Source organism: Culex pipiens, chromosome 3 (genome assembly GCF_016801865.2).
Source record: "Culex pipiens pallens isolate TS chromosome 3, TS_CPP_V2, whole genome shotgun sequence".
NCBI lineage: Eukaryota > Metazoa > Arthropoda > Insecta > Diptera > Culicidae > Culex > Culex pipiens.
In genome coordinates, this window is record NC_068939.1 from 17,183,865 (window position 1) to 17,199,125 (window position 15,261).

A 15,261-nucleotide genomic window follows, 5' to 3' on the forward strand; every position below is an offset into this window, starting at 1 on the left:
GGCTTCTGGCCGCGGTTCTCGGGAGCTCTGGAACAAAGAAAAGTCCCATTTAAGCTCGATACAGCCGAGAATAAAGTTGGTAGCTGAAGGGTGGTAAGGGGAAAAGTGCAGCACAGGAAGAGCAACAAGCTGGAGAAAATTGGTTTTCCATCTGGTGCGTCGTGGACGTCGACGTCGTCGCGACGCTGGTGCGGAAGGCGTCGTCGGTGAGGAAGGTCGGAAAATCGTGACAGGAATCAATTCGCTTCGTGCGCTCGTCGCGCGTAACATATTGCGCTTGGAGCGCATTGGATGTGATTTCGAAACTGTGATATCTCGGTGCTGCAATCTGGAACAGGTTCCGGGATCCGTCGCAGTAGTAGTAGGCGGGCAGTGTGTAACCTTGGAGGTCACCGATTCCCTCCCGCACACACACTGACGCTGACAAAACAGGGAAGGGAAAGCAAATTAAAGGGAGAACAACTCTATACTTACGCGACGGAAAACTGCATCAACTTGCAGCTTAGTGAGAGTGCAATGTTTTTGTGGTTTCGCGCAGTAGGCCCCGAAAGGTGGGGTGGAGGTGGGTGGAACAGTGTTTATGGTAGTGGCAGCAGCAGCAGCAGCAGCAACAACAACAAAGCAGGCGAAGGGATAGAACTTGGCGGCGGTGGCGACGACGGCGTCGTTGTGTGGATGTGTTGAAGAAGAATAGAGTCGACCAGCAGCACCACGTTGCACACGGGTCAGCTGGATCGGTGCGGGTTAATGAGTGTGAGTGCGGGGGAGATTTCTGCAAACTCAAAACAACAGTCAGTGTGTGGAAACTCGACGTGAGTGAGTAGAGAGGAAAATTCCGGAAAATCTCTCAGAGAGGATGATTTTGGAAAAATGTCGTATGCGACATGGTGGCTACTCAACAATTAAACCGTCGATCAAGCCTTGAAACATTTTTTCCCATATATCTGCCCTATAAAAAATTTAAATGTGATAATTTTATTCTACTTTAGGTCATTTTGAACAACTAAGTTCCATGAAAAAAATGTTCTTATTTGATATTTTTGTTCTTACATTTTTCTTGTTAAATGGTATTATTCTTTCATTTATTTGCATTTGGTTCTATCCCATTACACAAAACTTCAATTGCCATTCCCTAGAATGACCCGTTCCCCGGAAATATTTAGAAGCTTGAAAAAAACAATGTTATGTTTCTCATTTGCATTGGTGCCAATTACCATAGTCTTGATTTCAAAAAAAAAAAAAATAAAATCGGAAGATCTCACGAATGTTTCATGGTTTAAAAATCGGACCAGTACTTGCTAAGATATCGACATAAGATAATGGCGGGTTGTTTAGGTAAGACTTAGAAAACATCAATTTTCCTGTTTTTAAACTTTTGCATGGCAATATCTCAGCAACTAAGGGTCGTATCACTAAAGTTCTAAAAAGCAAAATATGGAGAATTTTCTCAGCTTTTCAATAATATTTGCTTCAAAAGGGGGCAAATATGGGCACTAATAAAAAAAATGACTGCGACTATTTTCAAAAAAGTTACTTAAAAAATGGCTATAACTTGAAAACGGTGCACTTTATGAAAATTTCACTAAAGTACTTTTTGATTGCAAATTCGATTTTACATCGAAAATTAAGTTGAAAAATTTTTGCGATCAATATTTCGATTTTTATTAAGTCAGTATTGATTCAAAAATTTATAACTGGATCAAAGATTTTTTGTCCGTTCTGGAAATTTCTCAAAAGTTGGCATTTAATGTCCCCTAAACCATATAAGAAAATAAAAAAAAATATATTTTTTGCTAAGCAAATTTTAATGACAAAAAGTGAAATAAAAAATCACCATTTTTTTAGTATAGCCCTTATCCATACCTACATCTTTGCCGAAGACACCTAATCGACAAAAAATTCATTCAACACCCAAAGCAAAAATATAAATCAAAATCTGAAACAGTGGATTTGCTGCAGAAAATGTTACATTTTATAACAATTTTTGCAGCAATCCCGTAGATCATTTTTGCCCGTGTGTAAACATGTCAGCGATCTGCAGTTCTCACCAATACATATAATGCTAGCGCGTCCCTGAGCAACACTTCAAAGAGAAGAATATGTTGGTGCTCTGTCCCTCACAATTCATCAAGCGTCCATAGCGCGGTGGTAGCGTGTCGGATCAATAACTAAGAAGTTGATGGTTCAATCCTCGTTTTGTAAAGGTTTTTTTTTGCAATACAATCAATCAGCCGTCGGTAATTGTCGGTAACGGGCAAAAATGTCATACCCCTATATCGCAAAAAATGCATGAGGCCAGTTTTCATGCAGAATCTGATATACTTTCATGCCGCCATGCATCACAATCATGCGACCGCCGTTTGGGTGAAGAGCAGTGATGTGAACCATCGCGGCGCTCGTTTTTGGTTCGCGGCACATTTTTCGGTTGTAGTGCTTCTCAGTTACGGAATTCAACAAAATCGTGTTCGAAGCACTTGTAGAACTCACCAACAGCAATATTTCTTCAGAACATTGTGTAGCTGTAAAATTCATACGCAAAAAGTTACAAGAAGATTTCAGACCTCAGGACCAATGGTTCACGATGCTTTCGTTTGCCTAGCGCATTTTTGGTTTAAATTTTTTGTATTCATCAAAAATCAACACTATGTTCAGTAAAGTTGTACGATTTGGTGTGTTCTACAAGTCCTTCATACACAACTTTGTCAAATTCCGTAACTGAAAAGCACTATAAACAAAAAATGTGCCGCGAACCAAAAATGAGCGTCGCGATGGTTGACATCACTGGTGAAGAGATACCGATTTTTGGATTTTCATATATCATTTTTGTATGGACAGCTGCCAAATTTATATGGACAAACAAATGATACAAAATGGCTTCTCTTTGCACCAACAAAGTTTCAGACTGATGAAAAAAATACAAAAAATGAAATTAAAGAAAAAAGACCGATTTCGTAGAGAATTGCTCATAAACTTTTCTGATGGATGGGTCATTCTGGGGAATGGATCAATCTGGGAAATAGAATTCTGAGGAATGGCGTTCTGGGGAATGGGATAGAACCATTGCATTCAACTTGTATTTATTTTTTAGATTATTCTTTCTGATAATATTGTGCGTGATCTGCAACTTTCAGTAATAATGTTTTACCTTTTTGCCTTCCTCACTTTAGGAAAGGCTATAAAATCACTCGAAAAACGAACATTTTAGTTATACCTCCTAGACCTACCTTCATTTGTACATATCGACTCAGAATCACCAGCTGAGCAAATGTCTGTGTGTTTGGCTGTATGTAGACATGTGTACCAAATCAATGTCACTGGAATATCTTGTCACAGGCTCAATCGATTTTGGCCGGAATGGTTTTAATCGATCCGTCTTAACGTCCCCTAAGTTGCTATTTAAATTCATGCAGTTTTATCATGTATTTAAAAAAGTTATGTTTAAAAAACTGTTTCATATTAAATTAAAATTATGGTAAAAAGGGTGTTTTTTCATGAAACCCTCACATGTTATATATTTTTAGAAGGCATATGGGAAGACCTTTCCTGTGGATTAAGAATTTTTAAGATCTGACTTACCTATCTAAAATTACAAGCAGTTTAAAAAATGGTCTGAATTGACATAACCTCAAATGGTCCCGTCTGATCGCCACGAAAAAAGCCTTGTAAAGGGATGCCATTTTCCTGATAGTCGGTGTCTGTATAATCTTGACAAAAAGTCTGTAGGAAGTCTATTTTTTTTTACTCGTCACTTATTTTTATTAGGACCTCTTACCCACTTTAACTTTTGGGGGGGGGGGGGAGCGGGCGATTGTCGTGCTTCGCCAGTGCCAGTTAAGACGCTTAAGCAAAGACACACACCTTAAAAATTTAAATTTTTGTGTTGCTCACTCACACCAATACCACTCGCACTCGCCAGCACGCACACTGCCTCAGTTATCGTAACGCCCAAGCTGTCAAACATTTTTGTTTGTTTTTCCAAACGTGTTTATAAAAAAGTTAGTGCGCTTTTTTCGATTTAATCGATTTGCTTGCGAAATTGAAGGTAAGTTTCATATTGATTAATCACATTACACATAATTACATGACGCGCTTCTTTCCCCGGCAACAGATATGATGATTTTCCAGCCTGTGGAACACCGGGACGAGTTGGCAGCTTGCTCCTCCGCCACCTCTTCCAAGCGGCGCACAGCTTCTCCGACGACCAAAACGGCCACCGTGGCCTGACCCAACTCCCGGCAACATTGGCGCCCAATCCGTATCATGCTGAACGCGCTACCTCAGGTCGTCGAACCGGCCACTGTCAATCCGGCAGGCAGTTTTTCTAGGCTGCAAGAGCGAACTGATTCTCCGCGCCGTCGCCTCGGCCAACTCAATGTTCCCCGACGGATCAACCGCCGTCGAGCTGGTCAACTCGCTGCAGCGCAAGATGCCAATCCGGCCGTCCAGCAGTTTGTTCAGTCCGTCCTGCCCCAACATCCAGCGCAGTATGTCGGTGCTGAGCCAAACGGTCGCCGGAGAGAAACAATTCTCTGCGCTGCCACCGTAGCAGTCTGTGGCCAACTCATTGTTCCCCGGGAGATCAACTACGACCGAGCAGTCCAACTCGCTGCAGCAGATTCAACCTCTAGCAACTTCAGTGACGTCACGCAACCGGGGCCGGCTGTTTTGCACTTGAGGCGACTACCGTGGAAGCGACCAGCCCGGAGGCCACGAAATCGCTGAAGGAATCCCTGCGGGAACCTCGCCTTCGCAAGACCAAACTGACTCGAAGCAACAAGATCTTCCAGCGGAAGTTGATTCAGTGGCAACTGCAGCAGTCTGTGGCCAACACATTGTTTCCCGGCGGATCAACCGCGACCAAGCAGTCCATCTCGTTGCAGCAGATTCAACCTTTCACTACTTCAGGGACGCCACGCCGACGGGGCCGGCCGAGGTCGCTTCGGCAAGAGTTTCGTCAGTTGTAAACTCATTTGATTAGCGTTGAAAGCAGCTTTTCTGTAACAATTCAAAGTTCATTTTTATTTATTTAGTTTGAATTTCATCTCAAAACAATCCTTTTTCGATGGATTCTTACCTGTGTTCCGTTCCCTCGCTATTTTTTACAACTTAAAGTTATAAAAATTGCCTAAATGCAATTTTACCTAAATTTTACTACTTTCAACTAAATTTTGCTTAATTTACCAAAATTGATTTGACAAATTTAAACTATATTTACCGAAATTGAATTAAATTGTAGTAAAAAAATTGAATCCAATTATACTAAATTTTCTTTGTTTTCATCAACCATAATTAATTTAAATTGAATTAGTGTAACTAAATTCAACTAATTTTATATTATTTTTTTTTCTAATATTATACTGAATTTTAACTAATTTTTAACTTGTTCTTGCAAAGATTTACAAACTTGAACTAATTTGTACTTATCTGTGCAATATTTGAAATATTTATAGTTTTAATCAATTTAAACTGAATTTAACTCGTTTTAAGTAAATTGCACCAAATTTTAATAAATGTTCCTAAACTTTACTTCATTTAACTGAATCTTACTTATTAAAACCAATTTTTGGCATAGTTAAGTAATTAAAACCAAAATTTGCTTAGATTTAAGTTCTATTCCCTTATTTTGAGCTATTTTAGCTTATTTTAACTAAATTGACCTAATATCATCAATGGATTAAACTTATTTTAACTAATTTGAAATTCAAAAACTAATTAATACTCAATTTAAGCTTATTTTTTAAACTTATGTTTACTTATTTTGACTTGTTGAAACTGATTTCAATTAAACTTAACTAAATTTTACTAAATTTAACGAAATTCAATACAATTTACCAAAAATAACTAAATTCAATGAAAGTTAACTACCTAATTTAACTTGATTAAATTTATTTTAATGTAACTTAATTTTACAAAATTAAACTAAATTCTACAAAAATTAAGTAAACTCAGTCAAATTTACTTAATTTAACTTAACTCTACAAAATTTATCTAAATTTCACCAGAATCTTAACTTAACTTAATTCAACTAAATTTAACGAAATTCAACATTATTTGACTTAATTCAACGTTATTAAACTTAATTTAACTTAATACAAGTTTATCAAAATTCTGGGTGGTCTCTCATGCTCATGCTTAAAACAAGTTTATCAAAATTTAACTTAGTTTATCAATATATAACTAAATTCAACTCAATGGAACTCTATTTAACTAAATTTAACTTAACTTAAAAGATTTTTTCAAAAATTATTTTACCTAATTTATCTTTGTTGAACCTGATTTACCTTAATTTTACTTAGTTTATTTTAATTTATCTTTATTTATCTTAGTTTAAAATAATTTAACTTAATTAACGTAATTCAAGTTATTTTTACCAAATCTAACTAAATTTAATTCTATTTAAAATAAAATGACCAAATTAAACTAAATTTAATCAAACATAACTAAGCTTAACTAAAATTAACTTGTGTTAACGTTATTCAAGTCTAGTTATATTTAGTTAATTTTGTTAAATAGAATTAAATTTAATTGAATTTAGCAAAATTAAGTTGAATTACGTTGAATTAAGTTAAATGAAGTTGAATTACCTTAAATTTATCCAAAAATAAAGAAACTCAGATAGACTTAGGTAGTTGAACACAATTTAACTTCAAATAACTAAATTGAACTTGGGTTATTTCAGTTATGCTTTATTTAACTTAATTTATCTTTATTTAACTTAAATTACAATTAATTATACTAAATTTTACTCAATTACACAAAATTTAATTTGATAAATCTATTCTGAACTTAATTTTACTTAATTTATCTTTATTTTACTAAATTTACCTTATTTATTCAACTTCATTTTACTTAATTTATCTTGAGTTAACTTAATTTAACTTAATTCATCTCAATTTATCTTTAACTTAATTTAACTTAAATTAATTTAATCAAACTTGATTTAACTTAATTTAAGTGTAATCAACTTAATTAAACTTAATTTAACTCAACTTGATTTATTTTTCTAGTAATTTATTTTACCTAATTTATCTTTGTTGAACTTAATTAACTTTAATTTAATTTAGTTTATTTTAAAGTCTCTTTATGTATCTTAATTTAAATTAATTTAACTAAATTAACGTAATTCAACTTAATTTTACTAAACTGAATTCTATCTAAAAAATAACTGAATTGAACTAAATCCAATCAAACTCAACATAGGTTAGCTGAATTTAAGTAAATTCAACTTAATTTAAATTAACGAAATTTAACTTAATTTAACTAATTTTACAAAATTTAATTTTAACTAATTTAACTTAATTTAAATTAATTCAACTTCATTTAACTTAATTTATTTTAATTTAACTTAATCAAACTTAATTTTATTAAATTTAACTTAATTCAATTCAATTTAACTAATTTAACTTAATTTAACTGAATTTAATTTAACTTAATTTAATTGAAATGAATTTAACTTGCTTTAGCTAAATTTTAATTAATTTACTTCATTCAACTTAATTTACGTAATTTAAATAATTTAACTTAATTTTATTTATATTAATTTAACTTAATTTAAATTAATTTAACTTCATTTAACTTTACTTAGTTTAACTTAATTAAACTTAATTTTACTTAATTCAACTTAATTTTACTTAATTCAACTTAATTTAACTAATTAAACTTAATAAAACCTAATTTATTTTAATTAATTTAAATGAATTTAACTTAATAAAAATTTATTTAACTTAATTCAACTTATTTTAACTTGATTCAGCTTAATTTAACTTAATTCAAATAAATTTATCTTTATTTAACTAAATTCAACTTAATTTAACTTTATTTAACTAAAACTAACATCATTTGACTAAATTTAACTTTATTTGAATCAATTAAACTATATTTAACTAAATTTAACTTAACAATTTTTTTTCAAAATTTATTTAACCTTATTTATTTTTATTCAACCTTAATTACCTTTATTTTACTTTGTTCATTAGAATTTATCTTTATTTAAATTAATTCTACTTAATTTTAAAGATTTTAACTAAATTTACTTCTATTTAAAAAATAAACTAAATTAAACTAAATGCAATCAAACTTAACTAAGTTTAACATAATTTAACTTAATTTAAATTGATTGAACATAATTAAATTGAGTTAAATTTAGCATAATTTTGTTAACTTATGTTAAATTTAGTTACATTATGTTATATTATGTTAAGTTATGTTGAATGTAGCAACGTTAAATAACGTTAATTTACGTTTAATTAAGTTTAATAGAGTTAAGTTTAGTTTAGTTTGATTCAGTTTTGTTGAATTTAGTTATTTTTTTAAATAGAATTAAATTTATTTAAATTAAGTAAAATAAAGTTGAATTAAGTTAAAATAAGTTAAACTGCTTAAAATTTAGCTTAAAAAGAAACTTAGATAAACTTAGTTTATTGAACATAATTTGACTTCAAATAGCTTAATTTAGCTTAGGTTATTTAAATTAAGCTTTATTTCAATTAATTAATCTTTATTTTACTGAAATACCCTTATTTGGCTACATTTATCTTTATATAACTTAATTAAACTCAATTTAACAAAATTTAACCTTATTAATCTATTCTGAACTAAATTTTGCTTTATTTATCTTTATTTTACTTAATTTACCTTAATAGATTTCAATTAATCTTTAGTTAACTTAATTTATCTCAATTTAAATTAATTTATCTTAACTATCGTGATCAACTTAATTTTACTAAATTTAACTCTATTTAACAAAAATTTACTAAAATCAATCAAACTTAACTAAATTTAACTGAATTCATCCTTATTTTACCTAATTTTATTTTTAATGTATTTTAATTGAACTTAATTTTACAAAAAATTACTAAATTCATTTAAATTCAATTAAACTTAATTAAATTCTAGCTTTAACTGAATTTAACTTTAACTGAATTTTACTAAATTTTATGTCAATCTTAAAATCATATCTTTATTTAACTTAATTTAACTAAATTCACTATATTCAACTTTACTTAGCAAACCCAATTTAACTTTATTTAGTTTAATTTAGTGAAATTTAATTTAATTTATCTAAATTTAACTTAGTTTAACTGAATTTCACTAAATTTAAAGTCAACTGATTTTTACTAAACTTAAAGTCAACTGATTCTTACTAAACTTAACTGAAATAAACTAAATTTTAATAAATTAAACTAAATGTAACTGATATTAACTAAGTTTAACTATTTTTTTCTAGATTTAACTTAATTTAACTCAAATTTACTTGGTTTAACTTTATTTAGCTAAATTTTGCTGAATTTAACTTATTGTAACTAAATTTAACTTAATTTAACTTAATTTTATTTTATTTAACTAAATTTTACTGAATTCAACTTAATTGAACAAAATTTAAAAACATTTAACCTAATTTAGCCAAATTTTACTAAATTTAATTGAATTTGTCTTAGTTTAACTGAATTAAACTTATTTTAACTGATCTTAACTTAAATCAATTTAATTTAATTTACCAAAATTTAACTAAACTGAACTATTGAACTAAATTTAATCAAATTTAGCTAAATTTAACTAAATTTTACAAATTTCAACAAAATTTTACTAAATTTTACTAACTTTACAAAATTTTACAAGAATAACTTAATTTTACTAAATTTGACTAAATTCTACTAAATTTTACTACATTTTACTAAATTTTACTAAATTTTACTAAATTTTACTAAATTTTACTAAATTTTACTAAATTTTACTAAATTTTACTAAATTTTACTAAATTTTACTAAATTTTACTAAATTTTACTAAATTTTACTAAATTTTACTAAATTTTACTAAATTTTACTAAATTTTACTAAATTTTACTAAATTTTACTAAATTTTATTAAATTTTACTTAATTTTACTTAATTTTACTTAATTTTACTTAATTTTACTAAATTTTACTTAATTTTACTTAATTTTACTTAATTTTACTTAATTTTACTAAATTTTACTAAATTTTACTAAATTTTACTAAATTTAATTTAACTTTACTAAATTTTACTAAATTTTACTAAATTTTACTAAATTTTACTAAATTTTACTAAATTTTACTAAATTTTACTAAATTTTACTACATTTTACTAAATTTTATTAAATTTTACTTAATTTTACTGAATTTTACTAAATTTTACTTAATTTTACTTAATTTTACTAAATTTTACTTAATTTTACTAAATTTTACTAAATTTTACTAAATTTAATTTAACTTTTCTAAATTTTACTAAATTTTACTACATTTAATTTAACTTTACTAAATTTTACTAATTTTAACTAAATTTTACTAAATTTTACTAAATTTTACTAAATTTTACTAAACTTAACTAAATTTTACTAAATTTTACTAAACTTTACTAAATTACGCTAATTTTTTTCTAATTTTTACTAAATTTTACTTAATTTTAATAAATTGTACTAAATTTTACTATATTTAACTAATTTTAAACGAAACTTAACTAAGTTTTAATAAATTATTTTTTTTCTAAATTTTACTAAATTTAACTTATTTTTACTTATAGATGAATTCATCTGAATTTCTTCAACTTAATTTAACTTCATTGAACTTAAATTAACTTGATTTAACTTAATTTAACTTTTTTTAACTTACCTAATATCAACTAAATTTTAATAATTAATATTAATTTAAAGTTATTAAAACTATTTTGGTTAGTTTAGTTAAAATAATTTTATCAAATTCAGTTATTTAAACCAATAGGACCAGTTTAAATTAATTTAAACATATTAATTCAACTTTTATTTATATAGGCTAGTTTTAAATAGGTTTAGTGGCTTTTATTGTAATTTTAAAAACTCTTTGAATAAACATTTTAATCTGTTTTGTTTTTTTATCACCCTATTCGTATTGATCACCCTAACCGCTCTAAACTGAATCCGGAAATACTAAAGAAGAAGAAGCACCCCCAAAATGCGCCCCGTTCCGCCATCGCTTTTTTGCCCGTTATCGTGGTCAAAACGGGCCCAAAAGCGTGCCACAGACGGGCGTAACATAGCGGCCAAAATGCGTAACGCCCGCCTAAATGTTGCATTCTGGCACGCAATGGGCCACAACGAGGGGAAAAAGCGTGCTGAAAATCGGGCCCGCTTTCAGGCAAAACGTCCCCGCTTTTTGGACGTTTTCCGCCCATTTTTCTATGTGGGTAAGTGCTGCGACCACGTTAGGGGAGATCCATAAACCATGTGGACACATTAGGGGATTGTAATCACTCTATAAATGAGAGGAAGGCACCAACCATCTAAAGGTGGATTAAGTAACGTTTTTGTGTTTACACCACTATGCGTGCCCAGCTCATTGAGGAAGGTGGGGCAATCAAGGGGGCAATAATATTTTGAAAGTTACGTCATATATGGACATCCCCTGACCAAATGTAGAACAAATTTCTTAGGAAGGGTGAGGCAGTTGCCCCACCCTGTGCACGCTAGTGTTTTACACATTTTTTTCTTTTATTTTTTTTTTGTATTTTTAAGTGCTTTATGAAGATTTTATATTTGTAAAACATATTTTTGACGATATTTTGTCAAGAATTATGTGTTGCATAAATGCGCGACTGCTGGTGGGTAAAATTTAAAATAGGACAAACACATTTTTTAACGAATTTTGGAAAGTTAAAATTTAAAGAAAATCTTAACTTTGCCAAAGATAGCAGAATTTTTGAAACAAGTTTTGTATTTTTTCGATGAAAAATGCGTGTTTTTTCTCGGAATTTCAAGTACGCTATCAAATTAGGCGTCCAATTTTACATAAGTCACCAAATTTCCTTCTCATCACCATTTCAGGCTGCAAGTTAGAGACCATCCATCAACCACGTGGACACTTTTTTGGGATTCTGTAACCCCCCCTCCCCTCGTGGACAATTGTCCATACAGAAAAAAAACTTTTTTATATGGATCGTGGACAATCGCCCCCCCCCCTTCTTAAGTGTCCACGTTTATGGATGGTCCCTTATTGAAAACACGTCATTTTTCGAATGTTCAAAAATGGAAGGGGCAGTACCGCCCCTCCGTCACGAGATATCAAAAAACGGACCTTGGATTTGTGACCAGTAGGGTGCCCAGAATATGGGACTTTTTCTCAAAACCTCACTCCAAAATTTAATTTAATGATCTACAACTTTGTACAACATACCAAAGCTGTAAAATTCGACCCTGAAAAGTTATTAGTGATTTAAAAAAAGTAATTTTTGTATGAATTTTTTTTTTTTTCATCAGCTATAGGCTCGGGTATCAATGGGTTAATCCCAAACAATTTCGCTCAAAATTTACACAGATGCTTAAAATAACCCAAAAAACCGTTTTTTGCTTGTGGAGCAGGGGGTCATTTTTTTCTGGGCACCCTAGTGATCAGGGATCAATTTTACCCCTAAGGACAAAGTTTCACAAAAATCAAAGAGAAGTCGGGGTAACTTTTTTAGAATTCGTGTGAGTTGGTAGAGAATTAACCATATTTTTTCTCGCGATTTTTTCTCTGAGTTGAGGGACTTCAAATTTTAAAGAAGAGGAAAAGAGGACAAAACGATCTTCAAAGCTCCTCCAGATAGAAGCTCATATTTAAAATTTTGTTGACCAAATTTGTTGCAAGAAGTTGGGCTACATATTATAATCTAAATCGTCTATTTTGATTTTACGTCTGAAGAGAGATATGCTGTTGCACTTTCAATCGGCCAAAACAGCTCAATCTCCCTAATAATTTAACGGTAAAGAACTACTATCGTGAATTTGAGTAGCCACCATGTCGGGTGTAATTGCGCGCCAGTAGTGTGTCCAAATGTGTCTGTTTCCTACCACCACGTGCAGGTGTTTGCCCTCTCCCAGCGGAATCAGCAGTTTCCTATTCTAGTAGTGAAGTGAACCACCCCCGCTCTTACGGCGTGATAATGACAATGCTTCTCTCAATCAATATGGAAGCGGAAATAGACACAGAAGTACAAGTCAGTGTGTAACTTTACAAAACAATACCGCGATGTTTCCTTACCCCTGAAACGCGCCTGGCGTGCGACCGCGGGCTCGTGAGTGAAAATGAGTCTCACTTGTTGAACTTGTGTGTGTCCCCAAGACCCTCCTCTCCCACAATATCTTCTCCACGTGGCCATGCCAATGCGGAAGTATCGACCCATATCGACGACGACGACGACGACGACGACGACGCCGAGCAGCAGCAACAGCAATCTGATCCTGACACCGAACGTGACACCGACGGTAACGACCCTGGCCGGCGCCACCAGTCTGGGCCCTCCTCACCATCATCAGCGGCATCATCACCGGGTTGTGCACCACCACCATCACCACGCGGCCAACTGCAACTTGAACCTGCTAGCGGCGGCCACCACCGTGCAACCGGTTCCGGTACCGCCAGCTGCTATTCAACACCAGCAACAGATTCAGCAACGGACGGTGGTTCCGGTAGTTCCACCGCAGCAGCCGGGTCCGCATCAGGTTCTTGATCCGCTCCAGCTGTGTCTGGACGCCAACGGAACGTACATCTGCACGTCCTACAATCCACGATGTTTCATATTTCAGAAGGTAAGATTGGATAAATTATAACATGAGGGTATTTAATAATTTATTCAAATTAATTTAGCTGATGCTTTATTTAAAATTTTCAAGCGATTTTATGTGCTCACATATGAACTTTTTTTTCAAGTCTGCTGGAAGAAAAAAAAAATCATCACTCCAAAATGATCTAAATGTGAAACGGGACGACAGTTCTTGAACAACTTCTGCTCAAGTTAAATCATCCGGCCGCGAAGCCTTTTGTTCCGGCCCGTGAGGTCTTTTAAAAAAAGCTAGTCATTAAGCCGGACCTTTAGGTCATCCATTCGTTTCGTTTTCGTTTTACGGAGCAAGGTGGGGGACGCGGCCTCAAGTCAGTCCAAGTCCGGTTTCTTGTGGAAAAAAGGGTAGTGGCCGAACTAGTATTGCATACCAAATGAACACCACCGGAAGATATAGGGGATCGGGAGGGGGGAGGTGAAAGAAAATTAGTGTTGATGTGAGTAGTAAGAACTTGGATGATTTGAGCAGTTACGGTAATCTAAGTTTAACACTGAATAAAGAAAATCTGAAATTGTGATTCAAAGTAAGAAGGCCCGGAATAAATTAAATTATTAGTTAATTAAATAAGAAAATGTAACTAATCGGAGATCTATACAAAAGAAACCTATGATGTATTCCAAATTTAAAGGAAATAAAAAATACTAGAGAAAAAAAGATGAAAACTAACTGCCGACCTGTCACGTCCGTCAATAGTCTTGTCGTACATTACAACTAGAAACAGATCTGCCAATGAAATGTTACACTTCGTTCAAATCAACTAATCATTTAAGTCCAATTATTCATCTACGGAAAACTATCTAACTTTAATCAACAACCTAAACTAAACTGTCTGAAAGTAAATTTAATCTCAAATCCCCGAATGTTTTATTATAACGCCAAATAAGGTAAAGGATCTTGTTTTTAAACCAGTCTTGCCGCTTCCAAAAACCAATAAACATAAATGAACAGTTCATAAGTTGAACACTAGTAATTAAGACGACTATTTCATGCCATTCATTTCATTAGGGCATAGAGCTTTGCAAACAAGAGTGCATCTTTATTATACCTTATGTAAACTGTCATTTGAGTGAAGGAGACACACTCCTGTTCACAAAACCCATGCGCCCTTTTGAAATGTTAGGCTCCATTTGATCGTCAAGGCTCCAGTAGACCCTCGATTCGCAACAATGGTCGATACAACCATAATCCGAAAACCGTTAGTTCAACAGATTAACGAATTTTATCCGATATCATCGCACTATTGATTGACCGAGACTCTATGAAAATTTTGACATATCAAAATGCTACGTAATGATATTTTTTTAAATAAATTTCAAAATCTATTCTATCCTACAATGCCTAGAAGAGGCCTCTGTTTCTGTTGTGAGTAAGCGCTGCACTATGGGGTATTTCCATATAAGCGAGCGGCCAAAAATTATTTTTTTGCTTTTTTTGTGACTTTTTTGTGTTGTTTGTACTTAGTATAATGAAAACAAATGAAATTTGATATTTTTCCAAAAAAAAGTTTAATTTTCGATTTTTTTCATATATATATTTGAGGCCACATGCATTAAAGTGGTGAATTTTAATATTCTTGCTCTGTCTATTTGATGCACGGAATGGCGGTTTATGCTATGTTAAAGTTTCTGATTTACGTTCAATCTCCCTCCCCTTTTTCTTGAGTTAAAATCC

General features: G+C 31.8%; 1 protein-coding gene across 1 annotated transcript in view; it reads left to right on the plus strand.

Moving 5' to 3' along the window:
- Window positions 1–674: 674 nt before the first annotated feature.
- Window positions 675–15,261, plus strand: part of LOC120413486 (la-related protein Larp4B) — a 93,865-nt gene continuing 79,278 nt past the window's right edge. Inside the window, exons 1-2 of the mRNA XM_039574336.2 lie at window positions 675–812; window positions 12,832–13,557. Of these exons, the coding sequence (XP_039430270.1) occupies window positions 13,126–13,557 (432 nt within the window). The 5' untranslated portion in view covers window positions 675–812; window positions 12,832–13,125. The remainder of the gene's footprint in view (window positions 813–12,831; window positions 13,558–15,261) is intronic.